Source organism: Candoia aspera, chromosome 1 (assembly GCF_035149785.1).
Source record: "Candoia aspera isolate rCanAsp1 chromosome 1, rCanAsp1.hap2, whole genome shotgun sequence".
Lineage (NCBI taxonomy): Eukaryota > Metazoa > Chordata > Lepidosauria > Squamata > Boidae > Candoia > Candoia aspera.
In genome coordinates this window covers 178,322,944-178,348,897 of record NC_086153.1, presented here as the reverse complement: position 1 = coordinate 178,348,897, position 25,954 = coordinate 178,322,944, and the positions used below count along the sequence as shown (strand labels likewise).

General features: G+C 39.5%; 1 protein-coding gene across 1 annotated transcript in view; it reads left to right on the top strand.

Moving 5' to 3' along the window:
• Positions 1-25,954, top strand: part of PLCL1 (phospholipase C like 1 (inactive)) — a 221,377-nt gene that overhangs the window by 175,185 nt on the left and 20,238 nt on the right. Inside the window, exons 4-5 of the mRNA XM_063318031.1 lie at positions 9,130-9,205; positions 17,774-17,883. Of these exons, the coding sequence (XP_063174101.1) occupies positions 9,130-9,205; positions 17,774-17,883 (186 nt within the window). The remainder of the gene's footprint in view (positions 1-9,129; positions 9,206-17,773; positions 17,884-25,954) is intronic.

Here is a 25,954-nt window from a genome sequence, read left to right as displayed (position 1 = left end):
GTGCAGACTATTTTTGGCGCCCCTAGAAGGGCGCACATAACACCTTTGCTACATGAGCTGCATTGGTTACCAGTTTGCTTCTGGGTCCAATTCAAGGTGTTGGTTATCACCTTTAAAGCCCTACATGGCATGGGACTGGGTTACCTGAGGGACCACCTCTTCCCCGTATCATCAGCCCGTCCCACCCGTTCATGCAGAGAGGGCCTGCTGCGGACCCCGTCAATAAGAGAATTCCATCTGGCGGGGTCCAGGAGGCGGGCCTTCTCAGCAGTAGCACCCGCCCTTTGGAACATCTTGCCCCCGGAGGTAAGATTAGCCCCATCGCTTTTAGCTTTCTGGAGGAAGTTGAAGACCTGACTCTGCCACCAGGCTTGGGGCAGGGAGGAGAATCGACATACTTGGGGTTTGCTGGTGCCTTGAAGTGCCCCTCCTACATGATGGTTGAAGAGATCATAGCCATCTGGATTTTATGAGCTGGGGTAGTTAAGAAATTGTTTTGGTTTTTAATGGGATTTTATTGGAATTTTACTGTGTTTTTATTTGAGTTTTTATTGTATATTTATTCTGTGCTGTAAACTGCCCAGAGCCCCTCTGGTCGGAGGAGATGGGCGGTGACAAATTTGATAAATAAATAAATAAACCCAGTAAATGAAACTGCAGGAAGCATATTTACATAGGACATTTGGAGAAAGTTTTTAAGCGCACTTTTTTTTCAGTGGAATACACTATTTTGAATGGTGATAAGCTGTTTTCTGGAAATATTTAAGCAAAGTTTGGGTGCTTTAATTATATTCTGCTCTGAATGAGGAATTGGAATATCTGGTCTTGACATCAACATCCAATTGTTGACTCTGTGATTCAAATTGTCACTGAGATTACAACTTTAGGGCACAAATGGAACAGCAGATGTAAGAGAAGAACGGGTAACAATTTTATCAAAAAACCATATCACATGTTGGTGAGAAGGGAAATTTTAGGGGTTTGTGGGGAAGGCTAATGGAAAGCAGTGGAGAAATTGTGACAATAGACATGGTAAGAGAGAGATGCCTAGGAGAGCTCATCCATGAACACCAATTAGCAGTTAGAAGACATGATGAAATTCCTTAATCTCACAACACATGGACAAATAGTTTCAACCGGGAAACTAAGCGTCCTAGACCAAGCTAAATCCAAAAAGGGAATTCCTGGAAGCTTGGCATTCAGACAAATTAGCCATCAACAGACACATAGAGACAAATCATATTTACACACCATTCAAAGGAGACAATAAAAAAGCTAAGAAGGAAACAAAAAGACCAGAACACATCCTCTTCAACAGCCAAGGCCCAGATAAACAGGGATTAACACCAGGCAAAGGACACAGTGGCACTGCGGGTTAAACTGCTGAGCTGCTGAGCTTGCCGATCGGAAGGTCAGTGGTTTGAATCCGTGTGATGGGGTGAGCTCCCGTTGCTAGTCCCAGCTCCTGCCAACCTAGCAGTTCGAAAACATGCAAATGTGAGTAGATTAATAGGTACCGCTTTGGCGGGCAGTAACAGTGTTCCGTTTAGTCATGCCGGCCACATGACCATGGAAGTGTCTACGGACAAATGCCGGCTCTTCGGCTTTGAAATGGAGATGAGCACCGCCCCCTAGAGTCGGACATGACTGGACTTAATGTCAAGGGAAACCTTTACCTTTACCTAACACCAGACAAACAACAAAGCAGAAAACAATACCCTAATCAAGGAACTACCAAGGAGGAAACCACAACCCCACCAACACTGGCAGGGCAAACTACTGGGGAGCAAACCCCACCCTCACGCTCACTGATGATGTTACCTAGTTGGTTAATGAAATGTCTGCAAGCAAACAACTAACCTCAGAGAGCACAGAGGACTCCACAGTAATGTAGATCTTGTATACTTTAGCTTTAACAAAGCATTTGACATTGCCTCATGATGTGCTGATTAGCAGGCTAGTTAAGCATGGGCTAGATGGCATGACTATTACATGAATATTCAGAAAAAGCTCATTGATCATTCCTCGTCAAATAAGATACTACAAGAATCAGAACTGGGTCCTCTATGCTTTAGTTTCTTCATTTATGGTTTTGGGTGAAGAGGTGGTAGAAATGCTTATAAAGTTTGCAGATAATACAAAATTGGATGGGATAGCTAATACTCTAGAAGACTGAAATAAAATTTAAATTGAACCACTTGGAGAAAAGGGGCTGAAGGTAATAAAATTTAAGCAAGACAAGTGCCAAGTTCTTCAGTCAAATCCAGGGATATAAGATGGGAGCTGTACTGGTAATAGAGGAAAAGATCTTGAAATAGTAGTTCATTGCAAACTGAATATGAGCTAGCAGTAGCTTCTCAGAAGCTATGGGAAGAGAAAACTACCTAAAAGGGAGAGCAGTTTCCCAGTAGAATCAGCTACAACAGAGAGGTGGTGGGCTCCACTTCACTGTGTATCTTTAGGCAGAAACCAACAGTCTGGGAGGTTGGAGCTGCCTAGAGATTTTACAAGTGGGTGACATACAAATTGCTGCAAGTAAATAAGGATTCTTGCACTGAAAGAGGAGTTGGATTTGGTAGTCCAAATGTATGTGATAAATATATAAACTATAGTTTGGGAGGGGGAGAAAACTGGAAACAGAAAGCTGGAATGCTCTTGTATGTCATGATTAAGAAATCTAGCATATATGAACCAAGTTTTTGTTTTATGACACTTTAAGATCATAGGCAAATCATTTCATATTGTTTAATAACGATCCTCTATGGATTTGGGATGCGGTGGCGCTGCGGGTTAAACCGCTGAGCTGCCGATCGGAAGGTCGGCGGTTCGAAACCGCGCGGTGGGGTGAGCTCCCGTTGCTAGTCCCAGCTCCTGCCAACCTAGCAGTTCGAAAACATGCAAATGTGAGTAGATCAATAGGTACCGCTTCGGCGGGAAGCTAATGGCGTTCCATGTCGTCATGCTGGCCACATGACCCGGAAGTGTCTACGGACAACGCCGGCTCTAAGGCTTAGAAACGGAGATGAGCACCGCCCCCTAGAGTCGGACATGACTGGACTTTATGTCAAGGGAAACCTTTACCCTTTACTATGGATTTAACAAAATAGAGTAATTAAGCTCATTGTTCCAAAGGCCACGTAAAGAACTAGTACCAGTTTCACAAACTTCCTAAAGAAAGAATACTCATTTAGGAGTCACAAATAATTCCTCCAGAGCCTCTAACTCAGTGTTTCTCAACCTGGGCAGCTTTAGGATGTGTGGACTTCAACTCCCAGAATTCCCCAGCCAGCATGGCTGGCTGGGGAATTCTGAGAGTCGGTCCACACATCTTTAAGCTGCCAAGGTTGAGAAACACTGCTCTAACCACCAGGTTAGAGCAGAACAGCAATTGCTTCTGGGCCAAATAAAAAAATAACAAATGTGTACTTTCCAAGAAGCGTTCTGAAGTAAATATACTAATTTTTTTTAATACTGTAAAAGCTTTTAAAAGAACTTTCTTTGAGTTGAGTTGATCCGAAGTAATAATGTTGTAAAAACAGTTTTAGACAGTATTTTTAAACTGGGATTATTGTGCAATGTAAGGTTTTATCTGCAACCTATTATTTTATTATTTATTTATTTATCATTCAAATTTTGTTACTGCCCAGCTTCCCCAAAAGATTTCTTGCAGCATTTAAGTGCAGGTATCAAAACTGATCCCTACACAAACAGGGATTCTGATACTTTTCAGGATTTTCGTGGAGATAGGTAATATCTCTCAAACTGAATCCAAAGAAGAGCTAAATTTTAAACTTCTGTATTCAAGATAATGATCAACCAGAAAGTGTGGAAAGTTAAATCTTTCTTAACAAGTACTTGAAATTTGTACAATAAAACCTCTCATGATGTCCTTGCCAAAGAAATGTACTCATGATCTTCTAAACTTATTTAAAACTGAATGGTGAAGCTTCTCAAAATATAAATTGGCGTTGGAATTATAGTTTATCCTAAATACATTCATCTTACTCTAAATACTCAAGCCCACCTGTGTAAACCTTCCTTCATCTGCATCAAACAAAATAAGTTCAGATTCATCAGAGAAGGATAAATAAAGGATTCAGAACATAACTAAAACCATAAAACAAAACAAAAAAGCTTTAGTATAGTGACAATGCCATAAGTGATGAGGTTAATCCAAGACACAATTATTCCTATTGTTTTACCCAAGACTTCCTCTCAAAAATAAAATTTTAAAATTATTGCTTGGATATTTTAGAGTGGAGCTGTGGATTTTTATGCAGTAATTGGCATATTATTACTCATAAAGGTTTATGATAGATCTGATATTTTAGAATGTAGAGGTGATTTTGATTTTTTGTTGTTTTGAATTTATATGCTGAACTGCCACTGACACGCTTGACAGGGAGCAAGCAGGACAGAAATATGACTGATAATCTATCAATCATATTTCTATCCTGCGTGCTCCCTGTCAAGCAGGGATGGATGGATGGATAGATAGATCACCAATAATTAGATCTTTCTAAATGGCTACTGTAACCCAGTGACCTCAAGCATGATTTATTCCAATTTATAGATAATCAGACAGGATCCCAAACTCATGTATCAGTGAGATTAGAAAAAACATTTCTAATCTATTTATAACTATAAGATATTGGCATATAATAAAATCATGGTCTCCCCACCCCACCCCAAAATCCCTCTGATATTTTCAGAACTTCTGATTTGGCAAGCATGGGATTCTAAAACCAAATTGAAAAGAAAAGGCGAAAAAAAGCATCCTTGATTTGCACCACAATTTAAATGTAATGAGAAAGCACGTGATTAATAATCACCTGTGATTCAGGAGCTGACTAAAATACATCAATCCAAAATATAAAACACTGCAGAAAACCAAAATAAATGAAACCCATTTCAAAAGCTGCCAAGAGACTAGTTCAAAGGCTTTCTTGACAGCCATTGAAATTATAGCTACTGGGTCTTGCCTGTTTTGAGTTAAAGCAAGAACATCAATTAACAATCTGATATTGTCAGAAGTTCGATGGCCATGAATGAGTAAAGCCTCATTTTGTGCACTATAGTTGGAAGAATAACCTGTCATATGTGGACCAAAGTAGCTTTTAAAATCTTAGCCATATTTATCAAAGAGACATAACACATTTTTAAAAAGAGAGAAAGAAACTCATTTAATTCATATTTGAAAATGACCTTATCTATTTTTTGCATTTTTCTAGCAATATATAAAGTAAAAATTAAGATTCAAACTTCACACTTCCCTGAATTTTGCAATGCAGTTTGCCAACAATTTAAAGATGCATATACTCATAATGTACAAAACCCATGGTATTAGAGACAGTTCTTTATAAAACTGTATAGACTAGGTAATTTTTAGTATTAAAAATGGATATTTTGAGAAATAGGTGCCAAACCACATGAGAATTTTAGCACCAACTTTTTTTTTTAAAACCCTAATGTTTGATTAATAGAATTTCATAAATTACAAACATGAGAAGGTGAAAAAAATAAACCCATGTCAGAAGTTTGGACCATAGTGGACAGGAGGCAGAGGCTTCATTGTTCCTGTCCTAGTTATCGTCTATCTTAAATCTTCCCTCTTCCCCTGTTTCCACACTACAGTTAGAATGGAAAGAGTCCAGTTGCTGATATGGGAGGCTTTTTAAAATTCTTTGCTTCAAAAACTAATGCAGCATCAGGGTGAGGAGATGGTTTTAGGATGGACATGCCACCAAAAAAACCCTCACCTGTCCATGCACTGATGCAAATAGCCCTCCACATCAGTATGGGGTTGTGATTGGGCTGTAGAACTTGGATCATGGAGACAGAGGTCCAAGTCTACTTTCCAGCCATGGAAGTTTCCTAGGTGATTTTAGGCTGTTTGTCCTCTTTTACCTCAGACTACTCTTGGGATGATTGTTGGGTTAAAATGAGAATAACCCTCATGGTGGTTTACAGTAAACATAACACATACTGGGACAAAATAAAAATAAATACAGAATTTAAAAAGTACTGGAGCAGATCAATGAAAACATGAATAAAATAAGGACTTTGACCTTTGGTCACACTTCTGTTCTTGTTTGAGACATTACTTTTAAACATTATACTTACTTATTATGAATATTAATATAAAATAGCTTGTGAGGCATCTTGTTTTCCATGATTTAAAAGTATTCAGGAAAGGCGGCCTTCCTGACAATCCAGAATGGGCCAGTTATCATGTGGCTTGTTTGCTTGACCAGCATTTCATTTTGGGGGGGGGTATCTTTTAATGGTCCCATTTAGAGCCTCACCCCCACACACTTTGGTCCAGCATTTTGCTACATAGGCAGTATAAACATCAGGTTTCCTGTACCCCAGAAAATTAAATAGGTGTATTTACCTGAAGGGAGAGTGAATTGTAATCAATCTATTTTTAAATTTTTCCTTTAGAATCTGGTTTCAGAATGAAGACTTTGTGTCAGATTAGATGTATTCTTTTGCCTTTTATGAACTCTGCACATATATATGCAGACATGGTACTCTGGCCTATTTTTATCTCATGCTTTAACACCATCTTTCCATTAGCTTCCATGTGAGGTTCTTCACTGAAATGACTCTGGATTCATTTGCATTCCAGTTTCTCAGGCTATGAAGTCATCTCCTTTTGTGGGTAGACTGAGGAGGTAGCTGGCAGCAGGTCCCATAATTAATTCTGTTCTTTTTAAGGAAAGAGAAGAATCTACGGTGTGGGTGTCTGTATGACCTGGTAGGACAATATCTGGACTATAATTGCTCTCTCTCTTGTCCTCCAGTTTCTCCCTCAATAAAGTACTATTTTGGTCAGATCTGTTTTATTAGGTTGTTTTTTTTAACAATTATTATTTCATTGCAATTTCCAGAATTACATTTATACCAACATTAGTAATGTAATTTGTCTTGCTGAGAATGTTCTCAAAGCTGTAGAACCAGTTGTGCAACATTCCACCTCACAGGGTGGTTGTTGTGGGGAAAATAGGAGGCAGGAGTATTAGGTATGTTTGCTGCCTTGAGATACGTAGACAGACAGACAGACAGACAGACAGACAGATAGATAGAAGGCAGGATAAAAATCTAATCATCATCATCCCATCCCCTACCCAAACTTTGTCCCAGACTGAGGAGAAGATATTTGTAGGCAAGTTAGTCCTTGTTTTTCATTTCTTCTTTGATATCACTGTAGTTGATAGGGGGCTATTTGGAAATGACTGGGCAACATTTTTATTTTAAGATTTGCTTATCTAGTATTTATATATTTAATGTGTAATATTTATTTAATATATTAATACATTAATATTTTAAGTCAGACTGGAGTTTCTTAATTAATTTATATCTGTTGCCTCTGCTTCTATTGCATGTACGCTGTATATTTTAGCCATTATTTTTGCCTTAACATTTCAAATTATGATTTTAAAGTGTTTGGATACAGCTTTGGGAAAAATATTGTTTTAAAGGGCAGCATGTACATTTTTAAAGTAGAAATAATGTATTATAGCAGTGAAGTGGTTGTTATACTCTGCCTTGAAAGTTCCTGAATGATGCTATAAAATATTTTAAATAATGTATTATAATAGTGAAGTGATTGTTATAATCTGCCTTGAAAGTTCCTGAATGATGCTATAAAATATTTTAAATAATGTATTATAGCAGTGAAATGATTGTTATAATCTGCCTTGAAAGTTCCTGAATGATGCTATAAAATATTTTAAATAATGTATTATAGCAGTGAAGTGATTGTTATAATCTGCCTTGAAAGTTCCTGAATGATGCTATAAAATATTTTAAATTAAATAAATTCATGCATGAATACATTAAAAAACAAGCTTTACAAAAGAGGGAACCTGAAGGCCTATATGGTCTTCTCCTTCTCCCACAGTTATAGGGCACTGTGGGTAAATGTCACATCATCCTGATATAAAGACAAATGATAAATCTCATGTGAGTTTTCAGAATTGCTGTATTTCTCTATTACAACATTACATATCGTGCAGAACATATGATTGTGTTATAAACATGATCAACACTACTATACCAGGGCTGTGTGAAATAAAGGCTGTAGCCAGGGCCCACTGGACCTCTGAAAACTCTTTTTATGGCTCCCCAAACCCTCAGAAATTGTGCTTTCATACTTCAGGAGCTCAATGCCAAGAAATAAATGTTACTTCCTGTTGTTTTTCAGCTGTTCCATATATGTTGTAAAAATACTGCATTTTCCTACCACTTAAAAGTATACTTTTTTAAAATACCGTAACAAATGCCTTTTAAAAAAGCCCAAAGAGTGTACACTGTTTTTGTGCTTGCTAGAATGTTTGTTTGGAATGTGACTGAGCAAGAATCTTTTTATAAATAACTCAAGGCGGCAAACATACCTAATACTCCTTCCTCTTCCTCTTTTCCCCACAGCAACAACCCTGTGAGGTGAGTTGGGCTGAGAGAGAGGGACTGGCCTGGCCCAAGGTCACCCAGCTGGCTTCCATGCCTAAGGCGGGACTAGAACTCTCAGTCTCCATTGCCTTACCCACTAGACCAAACTGGCTCTCCTAATATTAATTACTAATTAATATTAATATTAATTGGTTAATATGCATTTTTTGCTAAATATTATGAAGGCTTACTTGGAAGTCCCGTGGATTTGGATGAAACAAACCCTGAAGTACTACATTTATCATCAAGTGGATGAATTTCCAGTTGCCAAACAGGACTTCTCTTTTCCCTCCTCCCAAATTTGCTCTGAAGGATTCCTTAATATGGGGACCCTATTGAGGGGCTCAGGATGTATGGAGGATTCCCCATACAACCTGAAACACAAGTTGTTTAGGATTGCCCAAGAGATGGATAACTTTGTAATTGTCTCCAGCCTTCATTTCCTACTGCTGTTACTTGTTGCATTTCTTCCTAATTGTCACAACGATGTCTACTTGACATAAAACATGAACATTGAATTTCCCTCATCAACTCTCATTTAATTGGTTATTGAATGGCAAACATTTTACAGAAATGAAAAGAAGACAGTCTTTTTGACATGCTACGTTATGTTGTACAGCAAATAGTTGAGACATAGATCAAACTGACATTTTCTTGTTTTATTTTCCTTAACAGATGATTCAAGAGAGCAAGTTTCTTGTAGAAACAGCAGACACTGTTTATGACAAAATCATTCAGTGCCAGAAAGCAGGTAACACTCTTTGATTAGTGGTGTGTGTGTGTGTATATGTAGATATATGTAGATATAGATATATATAGTAATAAATGTTTATCTATGTCAAAGAGACTTTATGCATCATAAGGAGCCAAAACCATTTCAGAATCTGTTTGCACTACCAAAGGCATTACATTTTTAAAAACTTGGATTTCAGAAAATAGCACAATGATTTTTCATTTCCTACAAGGGAAGCTAAGGGTAGCTAAAGAATTGGGGGTGAGGTGGGGTGGAAAATTTTTCAAAAAGTGTAAGAGTTTTTATACTTCGTCCTCAGAGGTTCTCAAGTTCAACTGCTGGCATCTGGGAATGACTCCTATCTGAAATCTGAGGTCAGGAGACTGAAAAGTGGGATTATACATTCCCAGTGACAAAACATTATGTTTTTCTGCAGCGGAAGCACAATAATCAAAAAATACTGATTAGGCTGCCCTAACAGCTGTTCAATTAATGCACAGTTCATGTAAAGCTAAACCTTTTCTTAAGGATGTACTTAGTGCTCTGTCAGTATGGTTTCTGGATTGGTAAATGAAGGTAACGGCTATCCATTTGTCTACCTGTACTAAATAGAAGATATTACCCTGGCCATGTTCATCTGCCATTTAAAGCCGTGGTTTGGCATAACATTTTCAAAGGTTAGTATTTCAAAAAATAATTCCTGCTTATTCCTTGAGATCTCACGTGTGATTTTGACTGATAGTCTAATGTTGGGGTTCCACATCATCTGGTGGTGTCCTGGACACATTGCCCACTCCTGAATGGCAGACAAACCACAGTAAGCCTTGGGCATGCAGACTCCTCCCTCCTCTCTCTCTCCTCCAGTTACAGGAGGACAATGTCAGATGCTTTCCCTTTCATCTTTAGTCAATCGTGGTGTCATCTGGATCTGGAATTGTGGCTAACACTAATCATTTGAAATCGGTTTCTTTAAAATTGGTTGTGGTTAATATTAATCCTTTTGTGTTGCACCAAACAAGCCCACTACATTTAACTACAGTACATGGTAAGGCTTCTGAAGTCATCACTCTGCCCATGCAAGTAATAAAAAGAAGAACTTGGAGCACATCGTAACGGCTCACTGAAATGTATTGTATGCCTGTGTGCCACACTAAGCTGTTGTTTAAACACTTCTCTACAACTTCCTAAGTAACTGTATGTAGTGAGATTTCATTACAGGACCCTGTATAGGATATTGTGCAGTAATTTGTAGAACCAGATGGTGGAGTGCAATAATAGTCAGATATAATTCCTAAATCCTGAAGGGAATTAGGCAATGGTTTATATTCTTCAAACAACCCACCCTTACCATTAACTCTCCCCCTCAGATCAAACAAGCAGAAATAAAACGACCTTCAAGAGTAGCATTGGGTTTCATGCAGATAAAAAATATAGATAGATAAAAAGTATAAGAATAAAACTGATTGCATTAAGCCATGTTATGCTGAATACTTGGTCAAGTTCACAGAACATGCTAAGCCATGAACAATTAAAACTACAGTGGCTGGGTTCACTACAACACACTAAGCCTGCCTTCCCAGACTTGAGAATTCTGGAATTTGTAGTCCCAGCACATCTGGAAGGTGATGGGTTGGGGAATGCTAAGACAAGCCCAGATAAGCTACATTTTTGCTTAGTGTAATCTGTGGAACCATCAATTGTCGTTCAATGGTGAAGTTATCTTTTTAAATAGTTTCATTTGAAACAAAGCAATATTTGTTTTTATTTATTTTTCAAATTTCTATCACCGCCCATCTCTCCCGAAAAGGGGACTCAAGAAACATTACATTACTGCCTTCTTTAAAAAGTTAAAAGCCTTTTTCCTTCTCTGCTATCTATATGTGTGGGCATTTTGAGTCACATAACTGGGTTAGAGATTACTCTAATTAAAAAGTAGCATCTGTTTAATTAAATTGATTTTCATTAATTTAAGTTTTACAAGTCTCTGTAACAAGCCTGATTACTTAATAAAAAAGTTGCTTAAATGGACTTAATTATGTTTTAGCAACCAGATTAATATCACTGTAACAGCTAAAGGAGACCCAGGTCATATAACTATGGCTTGAATTGATTTCAGGGAAACCAGCATTTAGCATACCCATGCATACAGCTGGATAAAAGTAATTGCTTGCACTATAGCTGGTTTTCATTTTGTTCTCTGCAGTTAGGCTTTTAATTTTTTCCAGAAGTAAATAAACAAGAATAAATTACTTTATTCTTCTGTGGGAGACAACTGGAAGACCTGCTAATTGAGGCTATGACTCTCTATGAAGCGCAGGGACAATCCTCATGTACTCTGTGTTTGACTGGGATAAAAGTCTAAGCCAAAGAGACGTTAGGCTGCAGAGGGATCAAGAGTCAAAGGGAAAGGGGTGATTTGGAGCATGGTCAGACACGTGCATGGCACTTCTCAGGAATGTCTTTAGACCAGAGACATCTTTTTCCTGAAGTGCAGGAAAGGGTGCTGTTGCTTTAAGGTATATTTGACAGATGCACACTCCAAATCACCTTCCCCCCCCCAGTTCAGATTGCTGCACATGCCTAAAATAGGTGGTTATGTCAATGCATCTATGTGGGTAACAGCAGTCTGAGTGTCTTGTTTGTTTTCTTTAGTTTTTATCGCTCCTTGATGTCACAAATAGAGCTGCTTCCAAGTACACCCATCCTTGTGGGCATAAAGGGGATAAAAGAACCATTAGCCTGGGAAAGGACACACTACCAGGAAGAAGTCTTGGGTGCAGGCCCCTAATGGCAGTTTCCCCGTGTTTGTTCCCCTGCACGGCACTTGCTATTTAGTTGCTCTTTCCTTTTACTGTAGCTGTCTTTGCCACTTTCTGAAAAAGGTAAATATTTGGGAGAGCTACAGACTAGGCTGTGGCTGTTCTTCATTTTCTTCATTGCCAGTAGGTTCAGAGGAACTCTGAAGAGGCAAGATGCAAAGCAGAGTTTCAGCTTCACAATGCAATGTGTCGAAATTAGGAAGGAAGGAAGGAAAGAAAGAAGGAAGGTCATTCAATATTGACAAGTGAGAGAGAACAGGGAAAAAGTAAAGTGTAGATGAATGGGTTGGAAAGCCAGAGCGTTGGGTGAATAGGTGAAAAGCAGTGAAGAGTGAAACACATGCTGGGGGCCTTTCAGCCTTGGCAGCTCCACTAAGAAAAAGCTTTCTCTGTTAATCAAGTAGTTGGGTGACTAGGAATGGGCAGGGGAAATTAAGTTCCAACTCCTCAGGTTCCCAAGTCCACCATGAAACAATTTAAAAAGTTGATTTCCCATTTCAATCTGTGATATTTTTATTAAACTCTACTAAATCTTGCATTCCTTTGAAGTATACTAAAGAAGCTTTGTATATGTTTACTGGATATTATAGGTTTCTTACTGGAAAGGTTGCTTGATTCTCTCATTGGTAGAATGGCTACCCAAGTTATGGGGGTATGCTTCAATATCTAGAATAACTTGTTGTTTATTCGTTTAGTCGCTTCCGACTCTTCGTGACTTCATGGACCAGCCCACGCCAGAGCTTCCTGTCGGTCGTCAACACCCCCAGCTCCCCCAGGGACGAATCCGTCACCTCTAGAATATCATCCATCCACCTTGCCCTTGGTCGGCCCCTCTTCCTTTTGCCCTCCACTCTCCCTAGCATCAGCATCTTCTCCAGGGTATCCTGTCTTCTCATTATGTGGCCAAAGTATTTCAGTTTTGCCTTTAATATCATTCCCTCAAGTGAGCAGTCTGGCTTTATTTCCTGGAGGATGGACTGGTTTGATCTTCTTGCAGTCCAAGGCACTCTCAGAATTCTCCTCCAACACCACAGTTCAAAAGCATCTATCTTCCTTCTCTCAGCCTTCCTTATGGTCCAGCTCTCACAGCCATATGTTACTACAGGGAACACCATTGCTTTAACTATGCGGACCTTTGTTGTCAGTGTGATGTCTCTGCTCTTAACTATTTTATCGAGATTTGTCATTGCTCTTCTCCCCAGGATTAAGCGTCTTCTGATTTCCTGACTGCAGTCATCATCTGCAGTAATCGTCGCACCTAGAAATACAAAGTCTTTGGGATGTATTTTGTTGCCGCCTCTTGAATAATGTTGCGGACTTCTGTCCATAGTTCTTCTGGGACCCTATCTACTAAGTCCAGTCCCTTAAATCTGTTCTTCATCTCCACTGCATATTCCTTAGGAATATTAGTGAGCTCATATCTAGCTGATCTGTGGGTCTTCCCTAATCTCTTTAGTCTGATCCTAAATTGTGCAAGAAGAAGTTCGTGATCTGAACTACAGTCAGCTCCAGGTCTTGTTTTTACCGACTGTATAGATGTCCGCCACCTTTGGCTGCAAAGGATGTAGTCAATCTGGTTTCGGTGTTGTCCATCTGGGGAAGTCCATGTATAAAGCTGTCTCTTAGGTTGTTGGGAGAGAGTGTTTGTTATGCAGAGTGAGTTGTCTTGGCAAAATTCTATCAGCCTATGTCCTGCTTCATTTTGTTCTCCCAGGCCATGCTTACCTGTAATTCCAGGTGTCATTTGACTGCCCACCTTAGCATTCCAGTCTCCCGTGATGAAAATAACATCTCTTTTAGGCGTGTTGTCCAGTAGGTGCTGCAGATCCTCATAGAACTGCTCTACTTCAGCTTCTTCAGCATCTGTGGTTGGGGCGTATATTTGGATCACTGTGATGTTAGATGGCTTGCCCTGAATTCGAATTGAGATCATTCTATCATTTTTTGGATTGTATCCAAACACTGCTTTAGGCACTTTACTATTAATTATGAAGGCTACTCCATTTCTTCTGTGGTCCTCTTGTCCACAGTAGTAGATCTGGTGGTCATTTGATGTGAAGTGGCCCATTCCAGTCCATTTCAGTTCACTGACACCCAGAATGTCTATCTTTAATCTTGACATCTCACCAATAACCACATCCAATTTGCCCTGGCTCATAGATCTTACATTTCAGGTTCCAATGGTGTGTTGATCCTTAGAACATCGAATTCGCCGTTCACCACCAGCACCATTGGCCGCTAGCCATCCTTTCGGCTTTGAGCTAGCTGCGTCATCACGTCTGGGGCTAGTTGAGCTCATCCTCTGTTCCTCCCCAGTAGCATTTTGACCATCTTCCGACCTGGGGGTCTCATCTTCCGATGGTATACCGACATATCTCTGGTTGTACTGATCCATTTAGTTTTCATGGCAAGAATACTGGGGTGGGTTGCCATTACCTTCCCCAGGGATCGCATTTAGTCTGACCTCTCTATCATGACCTTCCCATCTTGGGTGGCCCTTCACGGTTTAGCTCATGGCATCACTGAGGTGCTCAAGCTCCAGCACCACAACAAGGTAACGATCCTTTGCTGAAGTAGAATAACTACATACCTTAAAAATAAATTTGATGTAGAATTCAAAAACCAAACTTTGGGGTTTTTACATATAGAGTCTATATTTTAACTTCATACAATATTCTAATTAGAACACATTTTCAGTACTGATTCAATTTATTATAGATTACAGTCTAATATTTTATAGTATGTTGACCATGGTTCCTAATGTGTATTCTGAGTTTAAAGCTTTATAGTGATTCCTAGTTTTTTCAAGTGATCTGAACTGCTCTATAATTCATAAGTTAATAAACGAGACCTTGTAATAATCTCCACTACATTTTAGCTTCCTTGTTTACTTATCTGTACTTTACTTTTTATGCTTTTTACTTTTTTTTTTATCTTTCTTTGTAGTTTCTCTAAAATGTTTAATAAAAAAAAGTTCCCATGTTGTAATGATTGCCTATCCCAAACACACTCAGTCTCACAAGCACAGGCTTGAATCAAATCTGGTTTATTTAGAATAGTGTGCAAGTACAAAGAAAGCTGAGAATGAGCAGAAGCACGCCAAATACAAAATAAAAACCCTTGGTGCGAAAGTAAGCCCTCCCCCCGTTCAACCGTTTCAAGCTCCCCATCCCAGGTGCCCCTAACGAGTTCAGTTAATCAACGGGTAAAAGACCTTGGACACCAATGATAACCCAAACACATTCCTTCGGTAAGAAAACATACATACAGCCTGGTACAAGGTCTTCCCAGCGGCTCCCTCCCAACTGGAACGCGCGTCTGCACCATGGCATGCGAAATGTTACGATGTAAAACAGACAAACGGAGATGAGCACCGCCCCCTAGAGTCGGACACGACTGGACTTTACGTCAAGGGAAACCTTTACCTTTACTTAAAACAGACATTGCAATGGTGAACATGACACATGTGCACCTATGCTTTTTCTCCCAAGTAAATGAATGACCTTCTTATGGGAAATAGTAATGAGCCAAGCTTTTGTCACATTACTGTAACAGAGGCAGAAATTCCAGTCCTACTCTTGATATGTAGGGCACAGTCTTTGCTCTCATAGCTTCCATGAAGAAAACAATGATAGTTGAAAATGCACAATATTATGTCTTTTCCAGGCTGTCCAGACTGCAGTAATATGTCACAGAAAGAGGGAGCATTTGGCCATCCTTGCCTGGTTAGAAGCTAAGCAGGGCTGTCTGGTTAGTACTTGGATAGGCAACCACCAAGAAACGTAGGCTAATTGGGAAAGTCAAACAAAGTGAAGGAATTATTTCTGTACAATCGCCAGGAAAATTACATGGACACATGCATGAAGGCATTAAGAGTTGAATTTGTCTCAAAGGAGACTACTTTTTTTATCCAACAAAACAGAATTGCTGCAATCCTAAAATAATTTTCCTTTAAAAAACTGAATACAGGTTTCTGTGTTCAGGAGTAGACAGTCTTTTTGACCAAAAGCACATTTGGAATTTTAAAAGGTTATGGGCACACTCACAAAATGACTACCATGGGAGATTTATTTGTTTAGTAAATCATTGACATAGTGGGCATGATCAGTCACAGAATATCCATTAACAGAAAGCAAACTATGAAGGTTGAATGAAAAGGAATACTTCAAATGCTTTATGCTGGGAACACTTGGTTGTAGTGACATGCTAAAAACTCTGACATGTTCTTTAGCATCTGCTTCTTTACTTCAGTTGGTGGGAAATTGCTGTGAAAAAAGGAGTTACTATGGTTCATGAAATGGACCTTCAGTGAGTACTCTTTAAGCAATGCTCCATGATTGAATTTCTGACTGCTGAAAAAGTTCCTCCAATTGAAATTTGCCACTCAATGCAGGTTGTTTATGGTGATGACTGCATTGACTGTACTGTGCATCACTGGGCCAAAAAAATGTAAAGATCGTGAACCAAGAAGAGCTGCTTTGTGTGATTAAGAATAAAGGAGACAACCTGTGATAGCAACCAATGAATTTCATACAATGAAGTTTGATTAAGGACATTCAACATATCACTCAAAGGGAAATTGCTATCCAGCTTGACATTTCACAGAAAAGTATGGGTCACAAAATTGATGTGCTTCAATATCAAAAGGTTTGTACAAGATGGGTTCCTCACATGCTGACAGGAGAGATGAAAGCTTCAAAAGTTGAAATTGGCTAGCAATTATTGTCATGCTGTGATAATGAAGGAATTGCTTCACAGTATTGTGACAGCCACAAAACACAGGTTCATTGTTATGATCCAGAAATGAAGCTTCAGTCCATGGAATAAAATCACAAAGCTTTACCTGGGAATGGGGGTGGGGGGATCAAAACCCAGGCTTTGGCAGGAAAATTCATGGTTATAGTCTTTTTGGGATTCAGATGGTATAATTCACATGGATTTTCTGGAACCTGGCACCACTTATCAACTCAGTGCTACACTGCAACACACAAAACTTTGATATGATTGAAGAGAACTCAATTTTGAAAGCACAAGAAGGAAATTCTGTTTGAACATGACAGTGCTAGGCCTCACAATAAACCACCCAAAAGGCAATTTCAGTTGCAAAGTGGATCTCACCATGTTATCCCACCCACCAAACAGTTCAGATTTGGCGCCATGCAACTTCCACCTTTCCCCAAAATTGAAGGAATACCTTTGTGGGCATCTGTCTGACTCAAATGAAGAGAACAATTAGGTTGAAGGAAGTTATTTTGTTACGGTTTTAAGAAGATTGTCCATTGTTGGCAGAAGCGTGTAGAGAATGGTGGTGATTATGTGGAGAAGTAAATACTGGCAACAAGAAAGCTCATTCCAAGGATTATTTTCTTGTTTCACTTATTAAAGTATCCCCATTTAAACAAAAGTTATGCAGGTGGAGCCAATCCCTTTCATTCAACCCTTGTAGATTGCTTGCTTACATTCCACAAGGAAGTTTGTGGGACCTAGTGGTATTACTGCAAATATATGATGCTAGTGCTGGTATTTTGGGACATGCTGGTTTTGTATTAATTATTGCTTTATTAAAACATGCTTTTAAAACTCATACAGAATAGGGAAGCTGCTAGTCACCAAGGGTGATGTCTGAAGGCACATGGGTCCCTACCAGATGGCTTATCCATGATATACATACCTTGTCTGTAAAACTTCATAGTGAATAGTTAAATCTTTTTAAAATTTATTTTCCTTCAATAACTGCCTGAATTTATTGTGCCACCTATTTTGTTAGGGATGGAGCTCCATGAAGAACTTCATAACTTGGGAACAAAGGAAGGCTTGAAAGGAAGAAAACTCAGCAAAGCAATTGAGAGTTTTGCATGGAATATCACTGTGCTGAAGGTAAATGTAAAGCTTAACACTTTTCCTTCTCTAAAGAGTCTGTTTTGACTATGTAAGATATTGGTAACAGTACTTTTTTTTCAACAAGCAAATAAAGAATATTGGGAGAATAACAAGAATATGCTTACAGGTAACAAGCATAATGAAGAGCAGCCTTTTTATTGTGTTAAGGTACTAAAGCAATTCGTAGTCAAATAAAAAATTATTGGAGTGGTTGAATCAGTTGTTTTGCTTCAGTGGATACCAAGGAGTAGGCTTCTGTTTTCTGTGCAACAAAATTACGTTAGGGACTCTCTCTCTGAGGTCTACCACACCTAGGAAAATGTCTTCTTCGTTGCTAAAGACACCCACAGTGCTTTCATGCCACCACCAGCAATCCAGCCATGGCTTAAGCAAGCAGACAAAAACATTGGCTGCTTTGCAATGGCTAGAAACCAGCTTCTTTGAGGAAAGTGCTATTTAGAGTGTTTCTCTCATGCTTTTCTTCTTCACGAGAACAGTCAGGCTTTCTATCTCCTGTCTGGCACTTCTGAATGAGCTTTGTTCTTTAGGGTTCTTTCCAGAAAAGAAAGCTTGATCAAAGCTATTAAAATGAAGTACATAGAAGTTGTATGTCATAACCTGCTATATTTTTGCTCTCAAAAAATAATGGAGAGCCCACCTCTGTGAAGCCATTTATTTTGGCTAGATTCTTCCATTTGTTGTGCCAAGCAATCTGGAATCAAAGCAAGAATATGATTTCAAGCCATAGAGCCCTTCAGATGTACCGGTATTATCACAGCGCTGAATACAGATAGACTCACCAGATTTAAATTCGTGTGAGAAGAAAAGAAATAAACTTTATTGCCAAGGCAATTGCATTCTGCATCAGTCCACTATCCATAGAAAAAGGAATACATTCCTATCACTGGGGGCATGTTTCTGAACTTTTGTACTCCCCCCCCCAAAAAAACTTTTGTCAAACAAAGGTGCGCTTTCAGATAATACAGAAATGTACAGCCCACTGTTTCAATTTGGTTCTTACTTAGATTAATTACTTTGCTGAATATGGACAAAATTACATGTTTGGATTGTGGGTTATTATTGCCCAAGTCTGTAACTCATTACAGGTCAAAGTACCAAGCCGTTAAAATGTAACCAGTTTTGTGGTTTTTACTCTGTTAGAATTGAAAAAAAATGTGCTGTTGTAGAGGATTTGTGTGCTCTGTCAAGCATTCATTAGAGAAAATGGAGCCCCGATGGCTATATGTTTTCTTTATATCCAAGTGAGAGTCAGATTTTATAAGGAAAACACGTTTTTGTTTTTGCTCATATTTGTACACAGACCTTCTCCCTTAAATACCCGGGGTAGCTCAATGGGAGAATATGCTTTCTAAGAAGAAGAAAAAAATCTGATTGGATGCTTTTTACGTCTATTTAGCTGGGAGTAAGTCCTACTGAAATTAATGGGACTTGTTTCAGAGTAAGCATGCATAAGATTGCACTGTAATTAGTTGTTGTTTTCCCCATTCATCTTTCTTCTGGATTCAAATCATATTCAATTTCTGGAATTTCCTAGCTACAAAGATTCTGCGGGGGAAAGATTAGGAAATAACTCTTCTTGGGAAGGCAGTTTGAATAATTCGGGATGGGGAACTGCTTTCAGTGTATGGGCCACTTGCTCATCCTGACAGCTTCTGGGGAGCCCTATATTGGGGGAGGGGGGAGACATGCATACATTTATCTCTTAACATCATACAACATTTTCCCTCATTATTTCTGCAAACACATCTGTCTATGCACTCATCCACCATTGTCATAGGCACACTTTCACCATTGTATATATCAGTCTCCCTACTTTTCCCTGTTCATAGATACCTTTCCACATCCACACTGCCTCCATATCTCATCCCTGAAAAGAAAGACAAACCTGATTTCTTAGAGAAAGATCCCAAATATGAAAAAGAAAGCAATGAGATAGGTTTTTAGGAGATGAAGATGCAGGGCTGGTGGATGGGAGGGTGCAGTGTGAACTGCACAACATTGTGGGCCAGAGATTCCCCATTACCAGAGTAAACATTTAGAGGTGCTCCAGTGAACTTACTCACTCTAAGGCAGGATGTCATGTTTAGTGGAATAGTTTTGTAGCATATTAAAACAATTGGGTTAAGACTTCAAAAAGTTTCTTTTTGAAAAACAACAGCAGCAATGACAAAGTAGCATTTTATTTCCAGAAATGTGCAAACACTGTGATAGGCTTACAGGGGTCCAAGAACCAGAAGCATCCAGGTTGCCTTGCAAAAATGCCAGCAAAAGGGATTCAGGTGTCACAATGAAGAGAACAGAGTGAGGAGAGCTGAATGTGGCCTTCCAGAATAGTTTGTAGGCACTGAGGACCCTGAGCAGCAAGGCCAGGGCGCTAAACCCCACATAGGCAAACAATTTAGGCCATGGAAAGTGTTCTGGGAAGAGAGCAGCGTGGTGGAAGCAGCACAAAAGCTCACATCAGCTCAACCTGTGCCTCTCCCAGTAAGAGGACAGAACAGGGCCACCCGTATTCCACAGTTTTCTGGACACGAGGTGAAGCTTGCTAGGAAAGGCAGGCGAGGAGGTTGGACAGCCTAAGGGAGAGAAGGAGGGGGTGGCCTAGCAGGAGGGCTGCATGTGGCCACTCTGCACAAGGGTCTCTCCATGAGAAAGACAGCAAGTGAGCAAGATGGAGCTCTTCTAAGTGAAGGCAAAAAATACTGGGCCAGGCAGAAAGAGGAAAGCAAACAAGGTAGAGGGAAAGAAAGATCTCTCTACTCAGCAAAGAGAAGAAATAGAAAAGCAGGATTTTGACAGCTCTCAATAGGTTGAAATTCCTAGATTATATCCTCTTAGATATGATCTTGAAAAAATATTACATATCAGCTCAGTAATAAAACGAAAGATTGATGCTCTGGTTAATGAAAAATGCTCCCAGCTAAGTCATCAAAGTGAAGTGACTGTCTTTCACAGCTCTGTTTTGCAAGTAGCTCTGTTATATTCAGTGCCTTTATACTCCATGGCCTACCACATTATTTATTTTCAATTTACAAGAGATTTTTGAATCAGTGTAAGGAAAGACTTCAGTATTGCAGCCCTGAAGCTAATGAAGTAGTCCTAACGTGGCAGCTGTGACAACTTGCATTTGGTGACAATATCTCCTCATTCAGACTTAAATCCAGTTTAGTACATCATTAATCAGTCTGGCTACTTCCAGGATATAGGGGATGTCAGCTGGGTGATTTCCACTGAGCATCAGGAATCATTGACTCAGCAAATAACAAACTGTTTACTCACTGCAATAGGCATCTTTTCTTGAAAAATGATGAAGGTCTGCTTCAAGCCACATCTACACAGTCTTGGTTATCTATTAGTGTCCCTTTGACACTTGTGGTTTCCAAGATGGGAAGTTAGTTTTGGAATTGTAAAGCAAAGAACATGGAGGGAAAAAGAACTGTGCCTGAGGATTGTTTTGTGTGGTCCTGAGGCTAAGTTCAAATCTCTTCTGCAAATATTCAAGAGCAGACATTAGCTAAGAGTAATCTTTCCCCTGGTGACCCAATGAGAATGGAGAGAAGGAGTGAGAAAAAGAGAGAAGGGAGAAAGGAGTAGGAGGTGAGACAAGGCAGGTTTTTGCTAACGGTTGGCTTCAGCTCCTATAGATTATCCTGGACAGAATGTTACCTTCAAGAGAAAACAGGGTCCAAGCTGTTTATAAATAAAAAAAGTGGAACATGTCCCTCCCTCCCATTCTATAAACTAGGCCAATAAATGTATAACTTGACTTTTAAATTAAGGAGGGAGAGATAGAAAGCCCCCCTCCCCCCATCTCAGAGACCTCAAATGTAAGAGAGGAATGATCATTTTTCCCCTCATCACTTCCATTTAGGAAAAAGGAGGAGGAGATCCATCTTCAGATATCTGTTCAGATAGATTTTCTGGATCTGATGATGATGATGATGATGATGATGATTATTATTATTATTATTTATTAAATTTATATCACTGCCCATCTCCCCCAATGGGGGACTCTGGGCAGTTTACAATAAATAGCATTAAAACATAGCCAGATAAAAATTACATTAAAATATACATAAAAACAAACGTAAAATCCAAGTGGAGATGGATCACTAAGCGGTGCTATGGTGCCAGCCATCCCCAGGTGGAGCGATCACTCTCCCCGTCCCAAGCAAGGCAGCAGAACCAGGTCTTAAGTTTCTTCCGGAAGTTCGAGAGTGAGGAAATCTGTCTCAACTCCGGGGGCAAGATGTTCCAAAGGGTGGGCGCCACTGCAGAGAAGGCTCGCCTCCTGGACCCCGCTAGATGAAATTCCTTTGCTGATGGGGTCCATAGCATGCCCTCCCTGCCTGACCGGGTGGGATGGGTCAATGTTATGGGGACGAGACGGTCCCTCGGGTACCCTGGTCCCATGCCATGTAGGGCTTTAAAGGTGATAACCAACACCTTGAATTGGACCCGGAAGCAAACTGGTACCCAATGCTCTATTTTCAAGGAAAGGGCTTATTGTGCCTTGATGTTAACGAAAAAAGAAGATGAGGAGAGGAGCCAGCGTTTGCAGTTCCCCTTTGCCTTCTCTTCCCCTTGCAAAAATCCAGTGCATATTAATGAGGAACCCTTTGAAGTGGAACAGGAAGGGGACCCTCAATAGTCTATTAACAGGGGCCTTTAGTGGATCACAGTAATTCATGGAATAACTTCTGCTGGTCATAGAAAGAAAATGTACTTTGGATTTCAACCCCTTAATATAAGAATGAGCAAATCAGTTACTATCACTGTGTGTGATAGATAGTTTTATTGTAAGCAGTAAGTATAGTTTAGCAGAATATTCCCCTGGATTTACAAACTTGATGTTGATTATCCATGTTGTTTATGACAAGGAAGGCTTGCCGAGATAATGTATCTACTAAACTAAGGCCTATTTGTTTTCTTTGTTTCTTAAAGAAAAAATTCTAAACATTCACACAGTCATTGACTTCATTTATTTTATACTTAGCACATACCCATAGCAGAGTTTTTCTTTGAGAAAATAAAAGGTCATATCTGATAATGAACTTTGAATTATTCATCATAACCAGACAGATTCTAACAAAAAGCTGATTGCATACAGTACATACAAAAATGTTGCTGATCTCTTAGCTATAATAAAGGCTGATTTGCGACTGTTTATAGAAATGTTGCTTCCAGTTGGAAAGCTGGGATCTGTCCCACAGTAATAAACTGGTTTAATCTTATTGTGTTATAAAAGAATGATCAGAATTCAGCAGTCTGTCCACATTGGATGGAGTTGGAAGGACAGGGTGTCAGGCATCCATCCCCCATCCCATGATCCAAATGCAGCTTCCAGCACCTATTTGGCAGCTTCCAGAGCAGGCTGGAGAAAATGGAGCTAACAATGTTAATTTTATTCTGCATGCTGAAGTGGGGGCCATGATATCGCTGCGGCTCCCCAGAATGGGGCATTTTTCATGGGGGGGAGTTAAGGAGCAAAAGAATCTGTTCCTACACTAGAACAGATTCTAACCATTGATTTGACATGCACCCTTTAAAGAGCTGCAAAGATAGTTAATACAGTTACGCTATATGGCTTTCTGTTGACAGATTTAAAAACACCCCCATGAGACCTTCCTTTTGCTTATTGACAGCACTAGGCTATCATTTACAAGGCTAAAAATAAGCATGTTCCTGCATGATTTTATTCATGTGCAAGACAGTGTTCTCAGTGGGCTTTGAGTTGATTATTATCTAGCTGCGAGAAATTCTGGATTAATTCTTCACAATAATTTCAAGGTAGTTTCAGTTTCCCCAAGGTGGTAGTTAATGAACCTGAGTCATTTCCCCTCCCCGCAATGTCTCCAGGCTGCCAGTGCCAGCTATTGTCTTGTAAAGCAGGTATCTCATCAAGCAGTAGCCTTTCTTCTGCTTCAAATACTGTCAGTCCATCAAACTTAATTGCAGATCACTGACCCAGACTTCGAAAGAAAGAAAGAAAGAAAGAGTATATAGTACAAATTACAATGTAACATGCATAATAAAAAGGCCTGTAGTTGTGCATAGCCTACTTTGCTGTCAACAGTGCAAATTGTACAAGCTACAAATACAGACTTTGCAACTACAAGAGTTATCTTGGGATCTTTATCTGCCGAAAGAAGCTGCATGTAGAATTCTTCTGTCAATGGGCTAAAAGGTGTTAGGAACTCATTGCAGATGTCTCGGTAAAAATGGCAGTACAGCAGGACATGATTCTGTGATTAAGTGCTCCCATTCTTTCAGGGATAAAGCATTTCAGCGTAGGGGATTTTGTGGTTTTTGCCCTCCAATACTGTTGATGGTAAGTTGTTAAATTGCAGTAGTGTAATGGCTCTTCAAAGTTCGCTATTTTTAAGTTGGGCTAGATATTATGGGGGTGTAAGGGAATCTGCTCTGCCCCAGTTGAGCTCTAAGTGACATTTGCTATATTCTACTGGTAAAGCCATGTCAAGAATTCTTTGTTTAAGAGTTACCATTGCTTGATCTTGTCCGAGGTACATCAGCATCCCACTGGAGAACCCCAATTTATATATCTTGTCATTTATTTGGAGTTTCCAAGAATAATAAAACAACTATATTCATAAAACCAAACTATTACAACCAAGTAATACTATTAATAAAATTAATGCTGCTACTGCCAGTCAGATCCCAAGGCTCCTCTGAAGTGGACTGTTTTTACTATTTTACAAAATGCCATTAGGAAAGGGGCACATCTGACCTTGGAGCTGTTCCAAAGAGAGGGGACTACTACTACTAAGAATGTCATTCTCTGGGTCCCAATGCCCCAGTGTCTTTCAAAGTAGGTACCTGGAAGATCCTCACCCTACTAGATCATGTGGGGTGGTTAGATTCTGCCTTAAGAGATGGCCCCAGAGGTAATGAGGTCCCAAGCCATAAGGGGCTTTATTTGGATCTGAAAGCCCCAAACCAAAGGAGTTCACATGACAGAGCTTTTGATTATTTTGCAAGAAATATTTGCTCTGCAAAATTCTGCTTTATAAAACAAACGACTGTGTTCCCTAACTTGGTTTTCTCTGGGTGTACTGGGACTACTGATCCTGGAATTTCCAGTTGGTGTTATCCACATAGACCTGGAACTGGTGAAGTTGTAATCTCCAGCATGCTTGGAGGACACCAGATTGGGATACTTAGCCTTAGATATCGCTGTTTCTGATAAGTGAATACAATAAAACAATGTGAATCCATGAAATATTCAAAACAATGATATTACAGTATCTTTCCTACCTTCCATACCTGTGCAAACTGCCTACAGGGGTTGCAGCGACAGTGGTGGTGGTTTGGAATCCTGCTGAGAAATATCTTGATATGGAAGTTGTTCTAGTCATATCAGGAATCTGGGATTTGTAAAAAAGTTTTTGAATTGCAGTAAGTGAAACAAATACAGCTTCCTTCACATTTACTAGGACACAGTATCAATTCACGTTTTTGATATGTTTTTGCATGACGCTGTTTAGGCTCAAAATGGATAAACAATATAGCCAGGCATGTTTAAAATTATTGTGTCCTGTTCGTAAGATTCCCATTGGCAGTGATTGGCTAATATAAGAAAAGAATGGTAAGCTAGATAAGCCCTTAATCTGATCAAACAGGGTTCTTCTGATGTTGTTATAGCTATTGGTTTTTGCACTCATCCACTTCATTCAGCATGTAGTCAGCCAGATCTAAAACAAATCCTTCCAGCTCTCAAGGAAGACAATAAAGGAAGTTGCATCAGCTGCACATTATTTTCCAATTGTTTTCAAAAGAAAAAATGGTTTGGTGAACTGTCCAGACACTTCGCTATTCTAGTTAGAGCAGATCTCTTCTTTTTATTATCAATAAATCCCATTTTATGTATTTTGGAGAGGCAAACCTATAGTAGCAGGTAACATTACATTACCTTACACAACATCTAAATCAAGAGATTGTATATAATTGTGGTTGAGAAGGATTGGGTGCAATCACATTGAGTTCTATACTTGGAGAAGAAGTATGTGTCCTTACAGCCAGTTATACC